The 13504-nt window shown below is 47.2% G+C and overlaps 1 protein-coding gene across 1 annotated transcript in view; it reads left to right on the top strand.

Annotated features, from left to right (window-relative positions):
* Window positions 1-13504, top strand: part of KCNH1 (potassium voltage-gated channel subfamily H member 1) — a 396454-nt gene that overhangs the window by 70962 nt on the left and 311988 nt on the right. The window contains exon 6 of the mRNA XM_060247256.1: window positions 5893-6285. Within this exon, the coding sequence (XP_060103239.1) occupies window positions 5893-6285 (393 nt within the window). The remainder of the gene's footprint in view (window positions 1-5892; window positions 6286-13504) is intronic.

A 13504-nucleotide genomic window follows, 5' to 3' on the forward strand; every position in this document is an offset into this window, starting at 1 on the left:
AGCATCCTCACTCCTAGAAGGGCCAGAATCCTTTCAAAACTCAGGGCTCAGGGAGCGTCTTGCTTGTGAGCGTGCCACCCTCCTCCGATCCCCGAGGTCCTGACGAAGGCGGTCACGCACCCGAGCCACCCGAGAGGGCGAGGCAGGGGGGTTTGGATCTTCTCCAGCAGGAGGCAGGGGCACTGGTGCAGGTGGCAGGGGCACAGTTTCTTCTGCAGGCTCGGCTTCTTCTGCAGGGCCCCCAGCACCCATGACACTATTCCCCCCCCCAGGGCCCCCCTCCGTCGAGGGGCCTGGGAGGTCGGGATGGTCGTTGTGGAACTGTTGCACCAAGTCCGGGGCATGAAGATTGTCCACGGGCTCCCAAGACCGGTCTTCCGGGCCGTATCCCTCCCAGTCCACAAGGTACTGGAGGCCTCCACGATGGTACCGGGAGTCCAGGATCTGGCGCACCTCATATTCTTCTTCGTCATCCACCAGCACCGGTGGTGGCGGCAGTGGGGAAGGAGGCCGAGCTGGGTCAGGGGGTGCAGCCGGAACAAGGAGGGAGCGATGAAACACAGGGTGAATGCGGAGGTGGGGTGGCAACTGGAGCCTGAAGGCGACGGGGTTTATTTGTTCTATGACGGGGTAGGGTCCAATGAACCGTGCATCCAGCTTGTGCGACCGACCAGGCTGGCGCAGGTAGTGAGTCAAGAGCCACACCTGATCCCCCGGCTGCACTGGAGGGCCTTCTTGCCTCTTCCGGTCCGCAGCCAGTTTATACGCCTCCTTGGCCCGCTGTAGCTGCTCTTGGAGCAAGTCTTGGCTGGTGCGGAGTTCTTGCAGGTAGGCATCGACGGCGGGGACATTCGTGGGTGGCAGGATCGCCGGGAAGAACCGAGGGTGGTACCCGTAGGTTGCAGCAAACGGGATCATTTGGGTGGATGAATGGACCGCGTTGTTGTATGCAAATTCCGCTAGGGGCAACAGGGTGGTCCAGTCATCCTGCTGGTAACAGGTGTAACAGTGGAGATATTGCTCTAGCGTGGCATTGGTGCGCTCTGTCTGACCATCTGTCTGTGGGTGGTAGGCTGAGGACAGGTGCACTTGAGTACCCAGGCTGGAATGGAGGGCTTGCCAGAACCGAGAGGAGAACTGGGGGCCCCGGTCTGAGATCAGGTGGGCTGGGAGTCCGTGCAGATGAAAGATGTGTTGCAGGTAGAGCTGGGCCGTCTCCTGAGCTGTGGGAAGTTTCGGGCACGGAATGAAGTGGGCCATCTTTGTAAACAGGTCGACGACCACTAAGATGCAAGTCTGACCCTTGGATCGCGGAAGTTCTGTGATGAAGTCCATTGAGATGGTATCCCAGGGTCCTGAGGGTGTGGGCAAGGGCTGTAACAATCCTGGGGGTTTGGCTGGGATATTTTTGGCCCGTCGGCAGACGTCACAGGAATTGACATAACGGGCAACATCGGAGCGAACTCGTGGCCACCAGAATTCCCGTGTCAGCAAGTGGGTGGTCTTATGTTGTCCAAAGTGCCCGGCGGGTAACGCGTCATGGGTCATGTGTAGTACTTCTGCCCGCAAGGGCCCGGGCGGCACATAGAGGCATTCGCGGTGTAGCAAGAGGCCGCCTCGAGTCGTGAACTCGCCTGTTGAGCCATCTTGGAGTGCCTGGAGGTGTTGCTGGACCCAGGGATCATTGGCCTGGCTAGCACGAATGTCCTCCACGAGTGCTGGTGAAGTGGAGGTGGCTGCAAACACTGAGGGTGGCAGGATGGGAGCAGCAGGCGCGGTCTCAGTCGAAGCAGGAGCGTATTCCGGTTTCCGCGAGAGCGCATCAGCTTTCCGGTTCTGGGTATGGGGGATGTAGGTGATCTTGAAGTCAAAGCGGGAGAAGAATAGGGACTACCGGATCTGGCGCTGGTTGAGACGGCGGGTGGTCTGGAGATGCTCCAAGTTCCGGTGGTCGGTGAGCACTTGGACAGGGTGGCGAGCCCCTTCAAGGTAATGTCTCCAAACCTCAAAAACCACCTTGATCGTGAGCAACTCCCTCTCCCAGATGGTGTAGTTCCTCTCCGCAGCAGTGAGCTGGCGTGAGTAATAGGCGCAGGGCTGGAGTGGCTGGGACGGCTCCTCGCGCTGGGACAGCACTGCTCCCAGGGCCACGTTGGAGGCATCAGCTTCCACACTAAAGGGAAGCTGGGGGTCGGGGTATCTCAGGAGTGGCCCGGTGGCGAAGCGGGTCTTCAGGGTGGAGAAGGCGTTATCAGCCTCTGGGGACCAGTGGAAAGGTTCTTTGGGGCGGAGTAGTTGAGTCAGGGGCGTGGTCAGAGATGCATAGGCCGGGATGAATTGCCGATAGTAGTTGGCGAAACCAAGGAATCGCTGCAGGTCTTTGCGATTCTGAGGGGCCTGCCAGGTCAGGACCGCTTCCACTTTTTTCAGGTCCATGAGGATTCCCTGCGGTGACACAATGTGACCAAGGAACTCGACGGAGCGCAGGTCAAAGTCGCACTTCTCCAGCTTGGCGTAGAGGCCATGGGCTCGTAGGCGCTGCAGGACCTGGCGGACGTGCTCAGCGTGCTGGGCAGGATTGCGGGAGTAAATTAGGATGTCATCCAGGTATATGATCGCGAAGCGGTCGAGCAGGTCCCGGAATACATCATTCATGAACCTCTGGAAGACAGCGGGCGTGTTGGTCAATCCGAAGGGCATCACCAGGTGCTCGTACTGCCCGTATCGGGTCCCAAACGCGGTCTTCCATTAGTCTCCGGGCCGTATGCGCACCAAATTGTACGCTCCGCGGAGGTCCAGCTTGGTGTAGATTTGGGCCCCCTTCAAACGATCCAAGAGTTCAGGGATCAGTGGTAGAGGGTACCAGTCGCGGATGGTGATCTTGTTCAGGGCCCGGTAGTCATTGCACAGCCGGAGCTCCCCACTTTTCTTCTTCACGAAGAGGACTGGAGCAGACAGGGGAGAAGTTGAGGGTCGGATGAATCCGCGTTTCAGGTTCTTGTCCAGGTAGTCTCGCAAAGCTGCCACTCAGGCTCCGACATTGGGTACAGACGCCCCACCGGGAGTGGTGCCCCAGGTACCAAATCAATAACACAGTCATAGGGTCGGTGAGGGGGAAGCTGATCTGCTCCTGTGTCTTCAAAGACATCGGCGAAATCCGCATACTTCTGAGGGAGCTGAAGACCACCACTCGGGATGCCGGCTGCTAGAGTGGTGGGAGGAGTCAGATGGGGGCATGGGTCTCGGAAGCGTAGTTCCTGCTGGGCCCAGTCCATGATGGGGTTGTGCAGCTTCAGCCAGGAAAGGCCTAGAATCAGCGGGGAGCGAGGCATGCAGGCGACATCAAACTGCAGCTGTTCTTGGTGCTGCTGGACGTGGAAGGTGATGGGACAGGTCTCCTGGGTGACGGGGCCAGAACGGAGGAGGCGCCCGTCAATAGCCTCCACCAGCGTCGGAATCTCTTTTGGCTGCACTGGGATCTGGTGCTGCTTTACAAAGGCGGCATCTACGAAACAGTGGGCCGCTCCCGAGTCCAGCATGGCATACACGAACAGCCAGCGTCCATCGGGCAGGCGGAGTTTGACTGGTAGCAGGAACGGGCCCGGGGTATCAGCCTGTTGTTCGGAGGACCCAGCTAGTCACCCGAGGCTGGAGGGTCCACTTACACCTGGGGCTGGCCTTTTGGCGGCTGTGGCAATGTAGGTCCGGGTATCCGATGTTTAGCAGGGCAGCCAGAGGCATAGTGGCCTGCTGTGCCGCAGTAGAGGCACAGGTTCTGCGTGCGGCGTCTGGCCTTTTCTTCTGGAGTCAGGCGGGGTCGAGCAGCTCCAAGCTGCATAGGCTCACCCTCGTCTCTGGTACTAGCTGGGGATGGGAGAGGAGCCAAGTGGCACGGCGCAGGGAGCTGGCGCCCTCGGGTCTTGGCTTGGTGGCGACTTTCCAGGCGGCCATCGATGCGGAGGCAGAGGGTGATAAGTTCCTGGAGCGTGGGGGGCCGCTCCACCCTGGCCAGTTCGTCCAGGACTCCCTCTGCCAACCCCTCGGTAAACTGGTCCATCTGAGCAGCCTCATTCCACACCAAGTCTTGAGCCAGGAGCTTGAATTCGGTGGCATACTGAGCCACCGAGGACTGGCCTTGTTTCAGGGCCCTGATTTTCCGGTTGGCTGTGGCTGCCTGGACTGGGTTGGAGAAGGCAGCAGACAGGTGGGCCTCAAACCCCTGGTAATCAGTCAGTAGGGGAGAAGACCCAACCAGTAGGGGTGTGGCCCACTTGGCCGCCTGCCCCTTTAACAGACTAATGATAAAACACACCTTTGTCTTGTCATTGGGGAAGTCCCGTGCTCTTAGTTCAAAGTACAGCTGACACTGTGCCAGGAAAGCAGGAAATTCTTCCATGGCACCCCCAAATCTGTCAGGTGGGGGAACTGGGCACTTGGCTGGAGCACTGGCTGCAGGCTGTTGCTGCAAGTGCACTACTGCCTGTGTCAGCTGCTGTACCTGGGCTTGGAGGGCAGCCAGTAGTCCTGCGGTTCCACTTGCTTCAGCATCCATCCTGTGGAATGGGTGTTTGTGTGGGTGGAAGCAATCTGTCACGAGCTGAGGCCAGGCAAAGTCCAGGGGCAGTCCAAGGTCTGTAACCGGTGAGCAAGAGTGTCCAAGGTGCCAAAGCCAAATCGTCGTCCAGGTATCGTAGGTCAGAGGTTCAGAAGCCGTAGTCAGGGGGTCCAGAAGTCAAGCCAAGGTCAGGAGGTCCAAAGTCAAAAGCCAACGTGGATGCTAGGACGTCAGGTAGATGACTAGTTGCTTCCACAAAGCCTTCTCTCAAAGCCTACAGCTATATAGCCCTCTGCTGTCTGTTGCCCATTTGGGCTAATTGCTGACTCAGAGGGCAGCCAGGATCCTGCTGGGACTCAAGCATCCTCACTCCTAGAAGGGCCAGAATCCTTTCAAAACTCAGGGCTCAGGGAGCGTCTTGCTTGTGAGCGTGCCACCCTCCTCCGATCCCTGAGGTCCTGACGAAGGCGGTCGTGCACCCGAGCCACCCGAGAGGGCGAGGCAGGGGGGCTTGGATCTTCTCCAGCAGGAGGCAGGGGCACTGGTGCAGGTGGCAGGGGCACAGTTTCTTCTGCAGGCTCGGCTTCTTCTGAAGGGCCCCCAGCACCCATGACACCCACATCAAACTTTAATACCAACTTGCAATATAGGACCCACTTTTAATGTGACATCTTGTATTTTTAAAACATTTATTTATATATTTATGCCCAGCTTTTATTCCTAGTGTGGCATGCAATATTGGTTTTCCCTCTGCAATTTATCCTCACAACAAAACTCTGGAAGGCAGGTTAAGCTGAGAGAGGGTGTCTGGTCTAAGGTCATGCAGTTAGCTGCCATGAAAGATCCCATATCCTAGACATTTTAACCACTGTTACTACACTACTTCTTAAATGGTTACTATTTAGTTTAAAAAATAATTGCTTTAGTATGTAAGGTTCAATTAATTAATTTAGGCTTCATCCATTGTGCAGTTTGCCAGAAAGTAAAGATGAATGTTGCTCATTATTTTATGCAGCTTGGTATTTGCTTTCTCTTCACCAAATAAGTGTGGTCGGTATGTACATGAAAAATTTGTGGTTTTTAAAAACATTTCTAATTTAGTATAATCCAGCTTTTAAAATTGACTCTAGTTTTAACAATGCTTTTTTTTTGTGTGTTTTGTTGTTCTTATACACTTTTTTTTAACATTTAAATACTTGATTTCAGATATTGTACTAATCTTGCAGATATCTTTGAGCTTTTAAGCAAAGGTGATATATAAACATAGTAAGAAAATAAATAATATAGGAATATGAAAGGGTTTTGAATTCCCGCCTTATTGTTTTCTATTTTCACAGGTACTTCAGCTAGGTTCTGAAATCCTCCCTCAATACAAGCAAGAGGCACCAAAGACTCCACCTCATATCATTTTACATTACTGCGTTTTCAAGACCACTTGGGACTGGGTCATCCTGATTTTAACTTTCTACACAGCCATTTTGGTCCCTTACAATGTTTCCTTTAAGACCAAACAGAACAATGTGGCCTGGCTGGTAGTGGACAGCATCGTTGATGTCATTTTTCTGGTAGACATTGTGCTGAATTTCCATACCACTTTTGTTGGGCCAGCTGGAGAGGTAATCTCTGATCCAAAGCTGATCCGCATGAACTACCTGAAGACATGGTTTGTGATTGACCTCTTGTCATGTTTGCCATATGATGTCATCAATGCATTTGAAAATGTTGATGAAGTGAGTAAATGAGTTTTATTTTATATGGGTCTTATCTGAAACAAAGGGAGGTTTACTGGGCTAGGACTTGTCACTGTTTGATTAAGCATGTGTTTATATTCATGTCTTTATCCTGAAGTCAGTTGACAGTACTACTTCACAAAAATAGAATTATATTTTCTTATAGGAATCTGGCAAGTTAAACAAGCTAGAGTGTAATCCAAAATTTATATACAGATTTTTGACCACACAAATTCTCTTCTAGGCTGGGTACTTTGGAAATGGGAGATCAGATTTCAAAAGCTTTAAACTCACAAATGGCAGCATATCTAGCAAGAAGTTGATGTTCAGCAGGAAAAGCTTAAGAAAAAGCTCTGCATTCAGCATGGAGGACGCATGATTCATTGTCTCTACCTGTACATTTCAGTGTTCTAAATGTCTCCTTAGAAAGCAAATAGCTAAGAGACAGAGTTACTTTCCATATTACGTTTGCCTTTTTGTGCTTCTGCTGCCCACAGGAACTTAATTTATTTTAAAATCTCTGGTCTGAAGGGCAAAGTAGTTTGCTATAAATCAGTAACTATAAAAAAAAACCTTTCAGAAAAAAGCAGACAGTATAATATAATAGACAATCAAATCACTAAGCACACCGTCAAATCCACAGCACCCACAGACTAGTAGAACAGGAAATATTTAATCAACCCTCCTGAATCCTTGCAGGCTGAAGCCTGCTGGCTCTCTTCAGGGATGAAATGCTAGAGGAAGAATGGAAAGAATTCAGTACCAAAGGGACTGAATTCCGAGCAAAGCTTCAGCTGTCATCAACAGAGTCATAGCAAGAGAAGCCACCAGATATGCTACTCTCATCAGATTGATGTCTTTTCTGAACCACTTACAGATTCCTTGGGGGAATCTGCATATATGTTTGTTAGAAAACATATGGAGAGTTGCAGTTTTTTCATACTTCTGGTGTCTACCATAAACATGTAGGTGCACTTCAAAAGAGACTGAATGTAGGTTTTACTCCAGATTCCACAATCCACTCCAGAGTTTTTAACAGGGAACATCTGTACGTAAGGTTGCCATATGCATATTACAGAGTACCACATCTTGAAAGAAAACTAAAGTCTTAAAATCATAAAGTTGGAAGAGACCTCCAGGGTCATCTAGTCCAACCCCCTGCATAATGCAGGACATTCACAAATATCTCCCCCCATATCCCCAGTTGCCCCTGCTCCATGCCCAGAAGATGGCAAAAACCCTTCAGGATAGTTATGGTGTGAATTTATTCTCAGTGCTGATCTTCTTTGTAATCTGAGAATGGTTCCACATGAAGAAAAAAGAGGTCTGCCTTTGTATTTGGGGGAAAGAGTATGTTGAGTTCCATTCTGGTATGACTCTGCCTCTCCTGATGGTTCTGGTCAGAAGCAAAACTCATTACAGGGTTTCAGGCATGCCAAATGACTTCTGTTTTTTATGATCAGGTAACTATACTGAAATGTGAAGAGCGGACTTTCTGGTGAGTTTGGTCTGAGGGGAGAAAACTTTGTACAGTCTAGAAGCTGTTTCTCTTAGTCATATAGTATTTTTATTTTATAATAAGAAAGATTAGATTGTAATATTACCAGTGGGGGAAGTGACACAGGTTTCAATAACACTAATCAAATGAGGTAAGGACCATAAAATCACAGTCTGTTCCTTTTGGCATTTTTTTCCTATCAGGCCTGCAGCATGAGGGAACAGCCTCCTCAATCGCAACCCATTTTTATTGCACTGCAGCATCACAGCAGGTGCAAGATGAGTAATTTGGTTTGGATCTAATCATTCTTTACTTGGGATGGATGTCATTAAAGAACCACCTTGGCAAACTGACTCATTTTAAAAATCACTCTATCGCTTATGTGTGATGTACGTGAAGGACCTGGAGTGTAAGGCACAGTGCACAGGTGAAGAACCTTATAGATAATTCCCCCCCATACCTGCTAGCTCTCCTCAGTTATTTCCAAAATCTCTTCACTTCATCAACTTCCTTAATACTGAACATGTCTCTGGTTGAACTGGTGCTAGCCTAGGCTTGCCAACAAACCTGGAGAAAGTTGTCTTGTCCCTTTTATAGAGCCTTTATGGCATTACTTACATCCTGCAAAGTTTCAGCTGCCTATTTCCACCCATTAAACCTTTATTAAAGAGACAGGGCATTTTTTCTCCAAGCTTCAGGGCTCCTACCATGGCCCCCCAGACAAAGATTCCACCTGGGCCCCACATATGACCCTGATCCAAATCAACTATCAAAACAAATCACCTGGCTCTGTAATCATAAAAGAATCTGCATGTACATGTGTCTGTCCATTTGTGGCAGGCATCAGAAAATAAAACCAGGAATCTCAAAATTGGCAACCAGCTTCAGGATGACTGTGGGAGTTCTATCATCTAAAAATGAAACGAATAGGAATAGCCTGGCTCAGCTTATATCCAGACTGCCCCCCATGCTATTTGCAATGACAGCTAAATTCTAACTTCTGTTCCTCATTTATTACCGCTGAGGCAGATTATCATGCTTGTAATGCTTCAGAGGGGGAAAGCATCCTTTCACTGATTTGATAGATTATAAGGAAATATTAACTCTCCCCCTTCTGTTTATAATATTAACAAAGATTTGCTTATATACTACTATTAAATGCATTCTAAGTTACCAACCAGTATGGATGAGAAAAATTGGGACCAAAACTGAGAAATAAAGGCAGGATTAGATGCTGGGATAGAGGAATGTCAGATCGCTGAAGAAAGAAAGCAAAACAAAGAAGTAAAAAGTTGTGGAAATGAGTTAGACAAATTATGTAAAAGTGTTTTCCCCCTATTAACAGACCCCTAACTAACATGAACATGGCTGCTCCTTTGCAAGATCTGGCTATGCAGAAAAAACTATGGAGCTGAGTAAAGGATGGGTGAAACCATTGACTGCTAGAGATAGCAACCTGCAATGAGTGTAGCTTGTCCTGGCTAGTCTAGCTTTGCTCCAGTGCTGCCTGGTCGATGGGTTTAGCAGGATTTGAGATGCTAGGGTTTCCCTAAGTCTCCTAGTAAAGGTTGCAGAGTCAGCAGTCAGACTAACTCCTGTTTACTGTGCTCTGCTTTCCGTGCACCCCTAGTGGTCACAGTGTAGAATTGCATCAGATTTTATTTTAAGTAAAAGCATTCTGTGACTGCTGTATGAGGCTGGCTTCAAGAACCTTGGGTCCTGGGTCTTCTGTCCCTCCCAGTGCTCCTCTTGGCAACCCTGCACTTTATGCCAGTGCACAGCAAACAGAGATAACATGTGTTGAGACTGGAGTCTGTTCCTTTGTCTTTTGAAAAACCAAAAAGAGAAAAAAGGGGGGAGGGGAATGATGTAAAATACACAAGTCAATCAGGAAAACTACAACCACCATGCAAACCATGTACAAATTAATAAATTGTAATCATAATTTGTAATACAATAAATAGTCCATAAAGTGAATCTTATAGTGTTGACTCTTCTTTTCAAAATTAACCAGTTCAATTTTTCATCTGATTTACTGTGGGTATATTCACCAGCCGTTTCGAGCACTCTTACCACTCTTCATCATGAGAGCTACTCTGCACATTATGATAGATTGAGAACATTATATCATTGAAAATTTAATATTTGCTGCGTTCAAGGCATAGGTGGAAGTTCCGAAGTTGTGAAAGACAATTGTAGCAAACCGTAGATTTGTTATCAGTGCAAGTGTCATTACAGTTCAGTTGGAACTGATGACTCTGTTGGATTATTACCCGTCATACGATTCATGATGAAGAGTGCTGGAAACGGCTGGTGAACATGCCCACTGTAAATTATATGAAAAATTGAACTGGTTAATTTTGAAAAGAAGAATCAACACTATATTATTTTGCCTTTGTCTTTTGAAACATTTGAGCTGATTTATTTTCTTAATGGAATTAAAGCTAGTTGCATTAGTTACTCAGTCATTTCCACTGCTTTCAGTGGGAAACACATTTCTATATGACTTCCTCTGTCCTCTTACATGGGATGAAATTCTCAGGACACAATCAATCTTCCTAGTAGATTCCAAATAGATAATGTAGATGCGGGTCTAAGACTATTGAAACTTTATCCCATGTTTTCTTTGATTGTGTGTTGGCTGCTCCTTTGAGAGATCTGTGGATACAGTCAGGGATAGTTTCTAAGGTTTCCCTTGTTTCTGTGTCTTCCCTGTTAACCAGTACTAGCCTTGTATTATGTTGGCTGCAACTAAATTTTTGGCAGCACTGGCTTTTATGCAATTTTTAATAATTTTTTAGCAGCACTGGCTTCTTATTCTTCTCCTCCTCCTTGAAAAGGGCTACGTTATTGCACCAAACACTTGTTTCATAAATCAGCCTCAGCTAAGAAAAGTCCCAGTTTAATGTTGGGATGTGTATTTTTTGACACAAGGAAATCTGATCCTAAGGGTTGATTATTATGAAGTATTGTTATTTAATTTCATTTAGAGATATCTGAAAATATTCTTACGGAGTCATTCCTCACATTACTTTTTAATGCTGGAGCATACATCTTTGACTTGAACCATAGCAGCACCTTAGATTCCAGCAGCTTTTGGCTATATGAATCAGCTTCATCCAAGAAGATGACAGAACAGAAAAGTTTTAACCAGTCATGTTTAAAAACAGTAACAACAACAAGCCCTGCTATGTTCCCTAGTGCCAGGCCTATTTTGTAAAGAGGTTCCATGAAGTTGGAGATTGCCACTACTGTGGAAAAGATCCGACTTCTGGTGGCATTATGTTTTTTTTTAATTATTATTATTATTGAGATATTTTCATCTAAATAATAATAAAATAAAAGTTTATTTTATTATTATTTAGATATTCTCCACAATGGGGACCTAAAGCATCTTACCTACCTCCTCCATTTTATCCTCAAAACAACCCTGAGGAAGGTTAGGTTGAGAAAAAGCTGCTGGCCCAAGGTCACCCAGCAAGTTTCCATGACAGAATAGGGATTCATACTTGGGTCCTTCAGATACCAGTCCAGCACTCTAACCACTGTACCACGTAGGCTCTCTCTGTTTTTTCCCATTTCTTTTGTCTCAAAATAACAAAATATTTCAAATTTATCAGCAGAGTACACACAGCACATCTTTCAACTTCCCACAGCCCTTGCAGCACAAAGCAAAGAGGATTTATCTCTCCACTGCAATTAAGTAAAGGTCCTGCTTCTACATCAGCTGACAAAGTTACCTTGCTTTTTAAAAAAAGAAACACTAAGCATGACTTATTGCACTGTGGACAAAGTAAAGCAGCCCACATAAGCTTCTCAATCTATATAAAGCCAAAAGAATTAAAAAGGTTCAATTACATCCCTGGGGATAATATATGGTGATATGATTTGTGAAAGAAGAGCAAATTGAGCTTATTGCATTTTGCATTGCTTTGGAAAATGGCTGTCAGAGCTACACATTAAAGTGCTCAGAAAGGGACGTGTGTCTTATTAGTCTTGTCTTATGAACCGCTACATTCAGTACACCAAGGCAGTTTGTGCCTCAACTCCTGCTGTGTAGCATAAAGGCAGTCTTGTCTCTTTGATGGAGGCAGAATGGGGCAATGGTACCTGGTCTAGAACTCATGGCCCTGAAGAGCTTCATGCTTGCCTCCATAACTGTAAAGGTCGGGGGGTTGGGGGAGAAAAAGGCCTGAGAACCTGTCAGAGCCAGAATGCTCTGCCAGGCTTGCCAATTATAGAGCTTAGCGCTTATTGTTCAGGATTTTGTAGCCTGTAGCACATTAGAGAAAACAATAGCATTTTGTGCATCTTAAAGAACAATGCATTTATTATGGCCCAAGCTTAGGGCAATACAGTCAATCTATTTAAAATGTGGTATTGAAGAAGAATTTTATGGATACTGTGGACCATCAAAAAGACAAATAAGTAGGTTCTAGATCAAATCAAGCCTGATTTCTCCCTAGAAGCTAAAATGACCAACCTGTCACTATCATACGTTGGTCACATTATGAGAAAACTCACTGGAAAAGACAATAATGCTAGAGAAAGTTGAAGGCAGCAATACAAGAGAAAGACCTAGTGTGAGATGGATTAGGGTTGCCAGGTTCCATCTTCTCCCCAGCAGCGGGATTTTGGAGGGTTGTTCTGGGAAGGGAAGGGGCCATCTTCAATATGATGACATCATGTACAGTGATGTCATTGCATCAGGAACACAGTGCCACCTGTGCATGCCCCTCGATTTCCCCCAACCATTTAAAGGGAACCACGAACTCACTACTTGCAAGGCAGGTGCGCATGGCCCCCACTTGAAAAGAGTGGGCACTGTGAATTCACAGCTTGCAGGGCAGGAGTACATGAGGCATGTTCTTTTCAAGTGTAGGCTGTGGATGACTGTTGCGGCAGCTGGCTGGTGTCAGGGGACCCACTGTTCCCACCTGGGGGGACTGGCATTCCTAAAATGGGTGACAATAAAGGAAGCCATGGCCTTCAGTTTGCAAGGTGATAGAACGTTTTGGACGTCATTAACTCATAAGGATGCCATAAGTCAGAAGTGACAATTCATTCAGTGTTTTAATTTTTAATATAGTGTAGTGGTTAGGAGTGTGGACTCTAATCTGAGAGAACTCGGTTTGTTTCCCCACTCCTCCATATGCACCTGCTGAGTGACCTTGGATCAGGCACAGTTCTTTCAGAGCTGTTTCTTTCAAGAACAGCTCTCAAAAGAGCTCTCTCAGCCCCACCTACCTCACAGGGTGTCTGTTGTGGAGGGAGGGAGGGAGGGAGGGAGGGAGGGAGGGAGGGAAAGGAGATTGTAAGCTACTCCGAGTGAAGGATGGGGTATAAATCCAATCTCCTCCTTAATTTTGTCTCTTGCATATAGACATTCTAGCTTGTTTAGTTTACGTGGCAGAAGGGTATTGCTGACACCTGGTGACATGAGAACTTAAGAGAAGCCATAGTGGATCAGGCCAGTGGCCCATCCAATCCAACTCTCTCTGTCACATGAATCATGTTTGTGGACTTTCAGGTGAATGAACAGCTGATGTTGTTGAGTCTTAACACTGTGTCATTTGAGGAGATATGTGGCAGAGTTGGTAGTGTGGGTTTTGCTGAGGCCATTCCCTGGGTTTATATCTCCTGGGGGGGGGGGGGGTTCCATTATTACAGATTGCACAGGAGGAGGGAGAGCACAGTGTTAAAAACTGTTCATTTTAGGAG

This window comes from Heteronotia binoei, chromosome 1 (genome assembly GCF_032191835.1).
Source record: "Heteronotia binoei isolate CCM8104 ecotype False Entrance Well chromosome 1, APGP_CSIRO_Hbin_v1, whole genome shotgun sequence".
Lineage (NCBI taxonomy): Eukaryota > Metazoa > Chordata > Lepidosauria > Squamata > Gekkonidae > Heteronotia > Heteronotia binoei.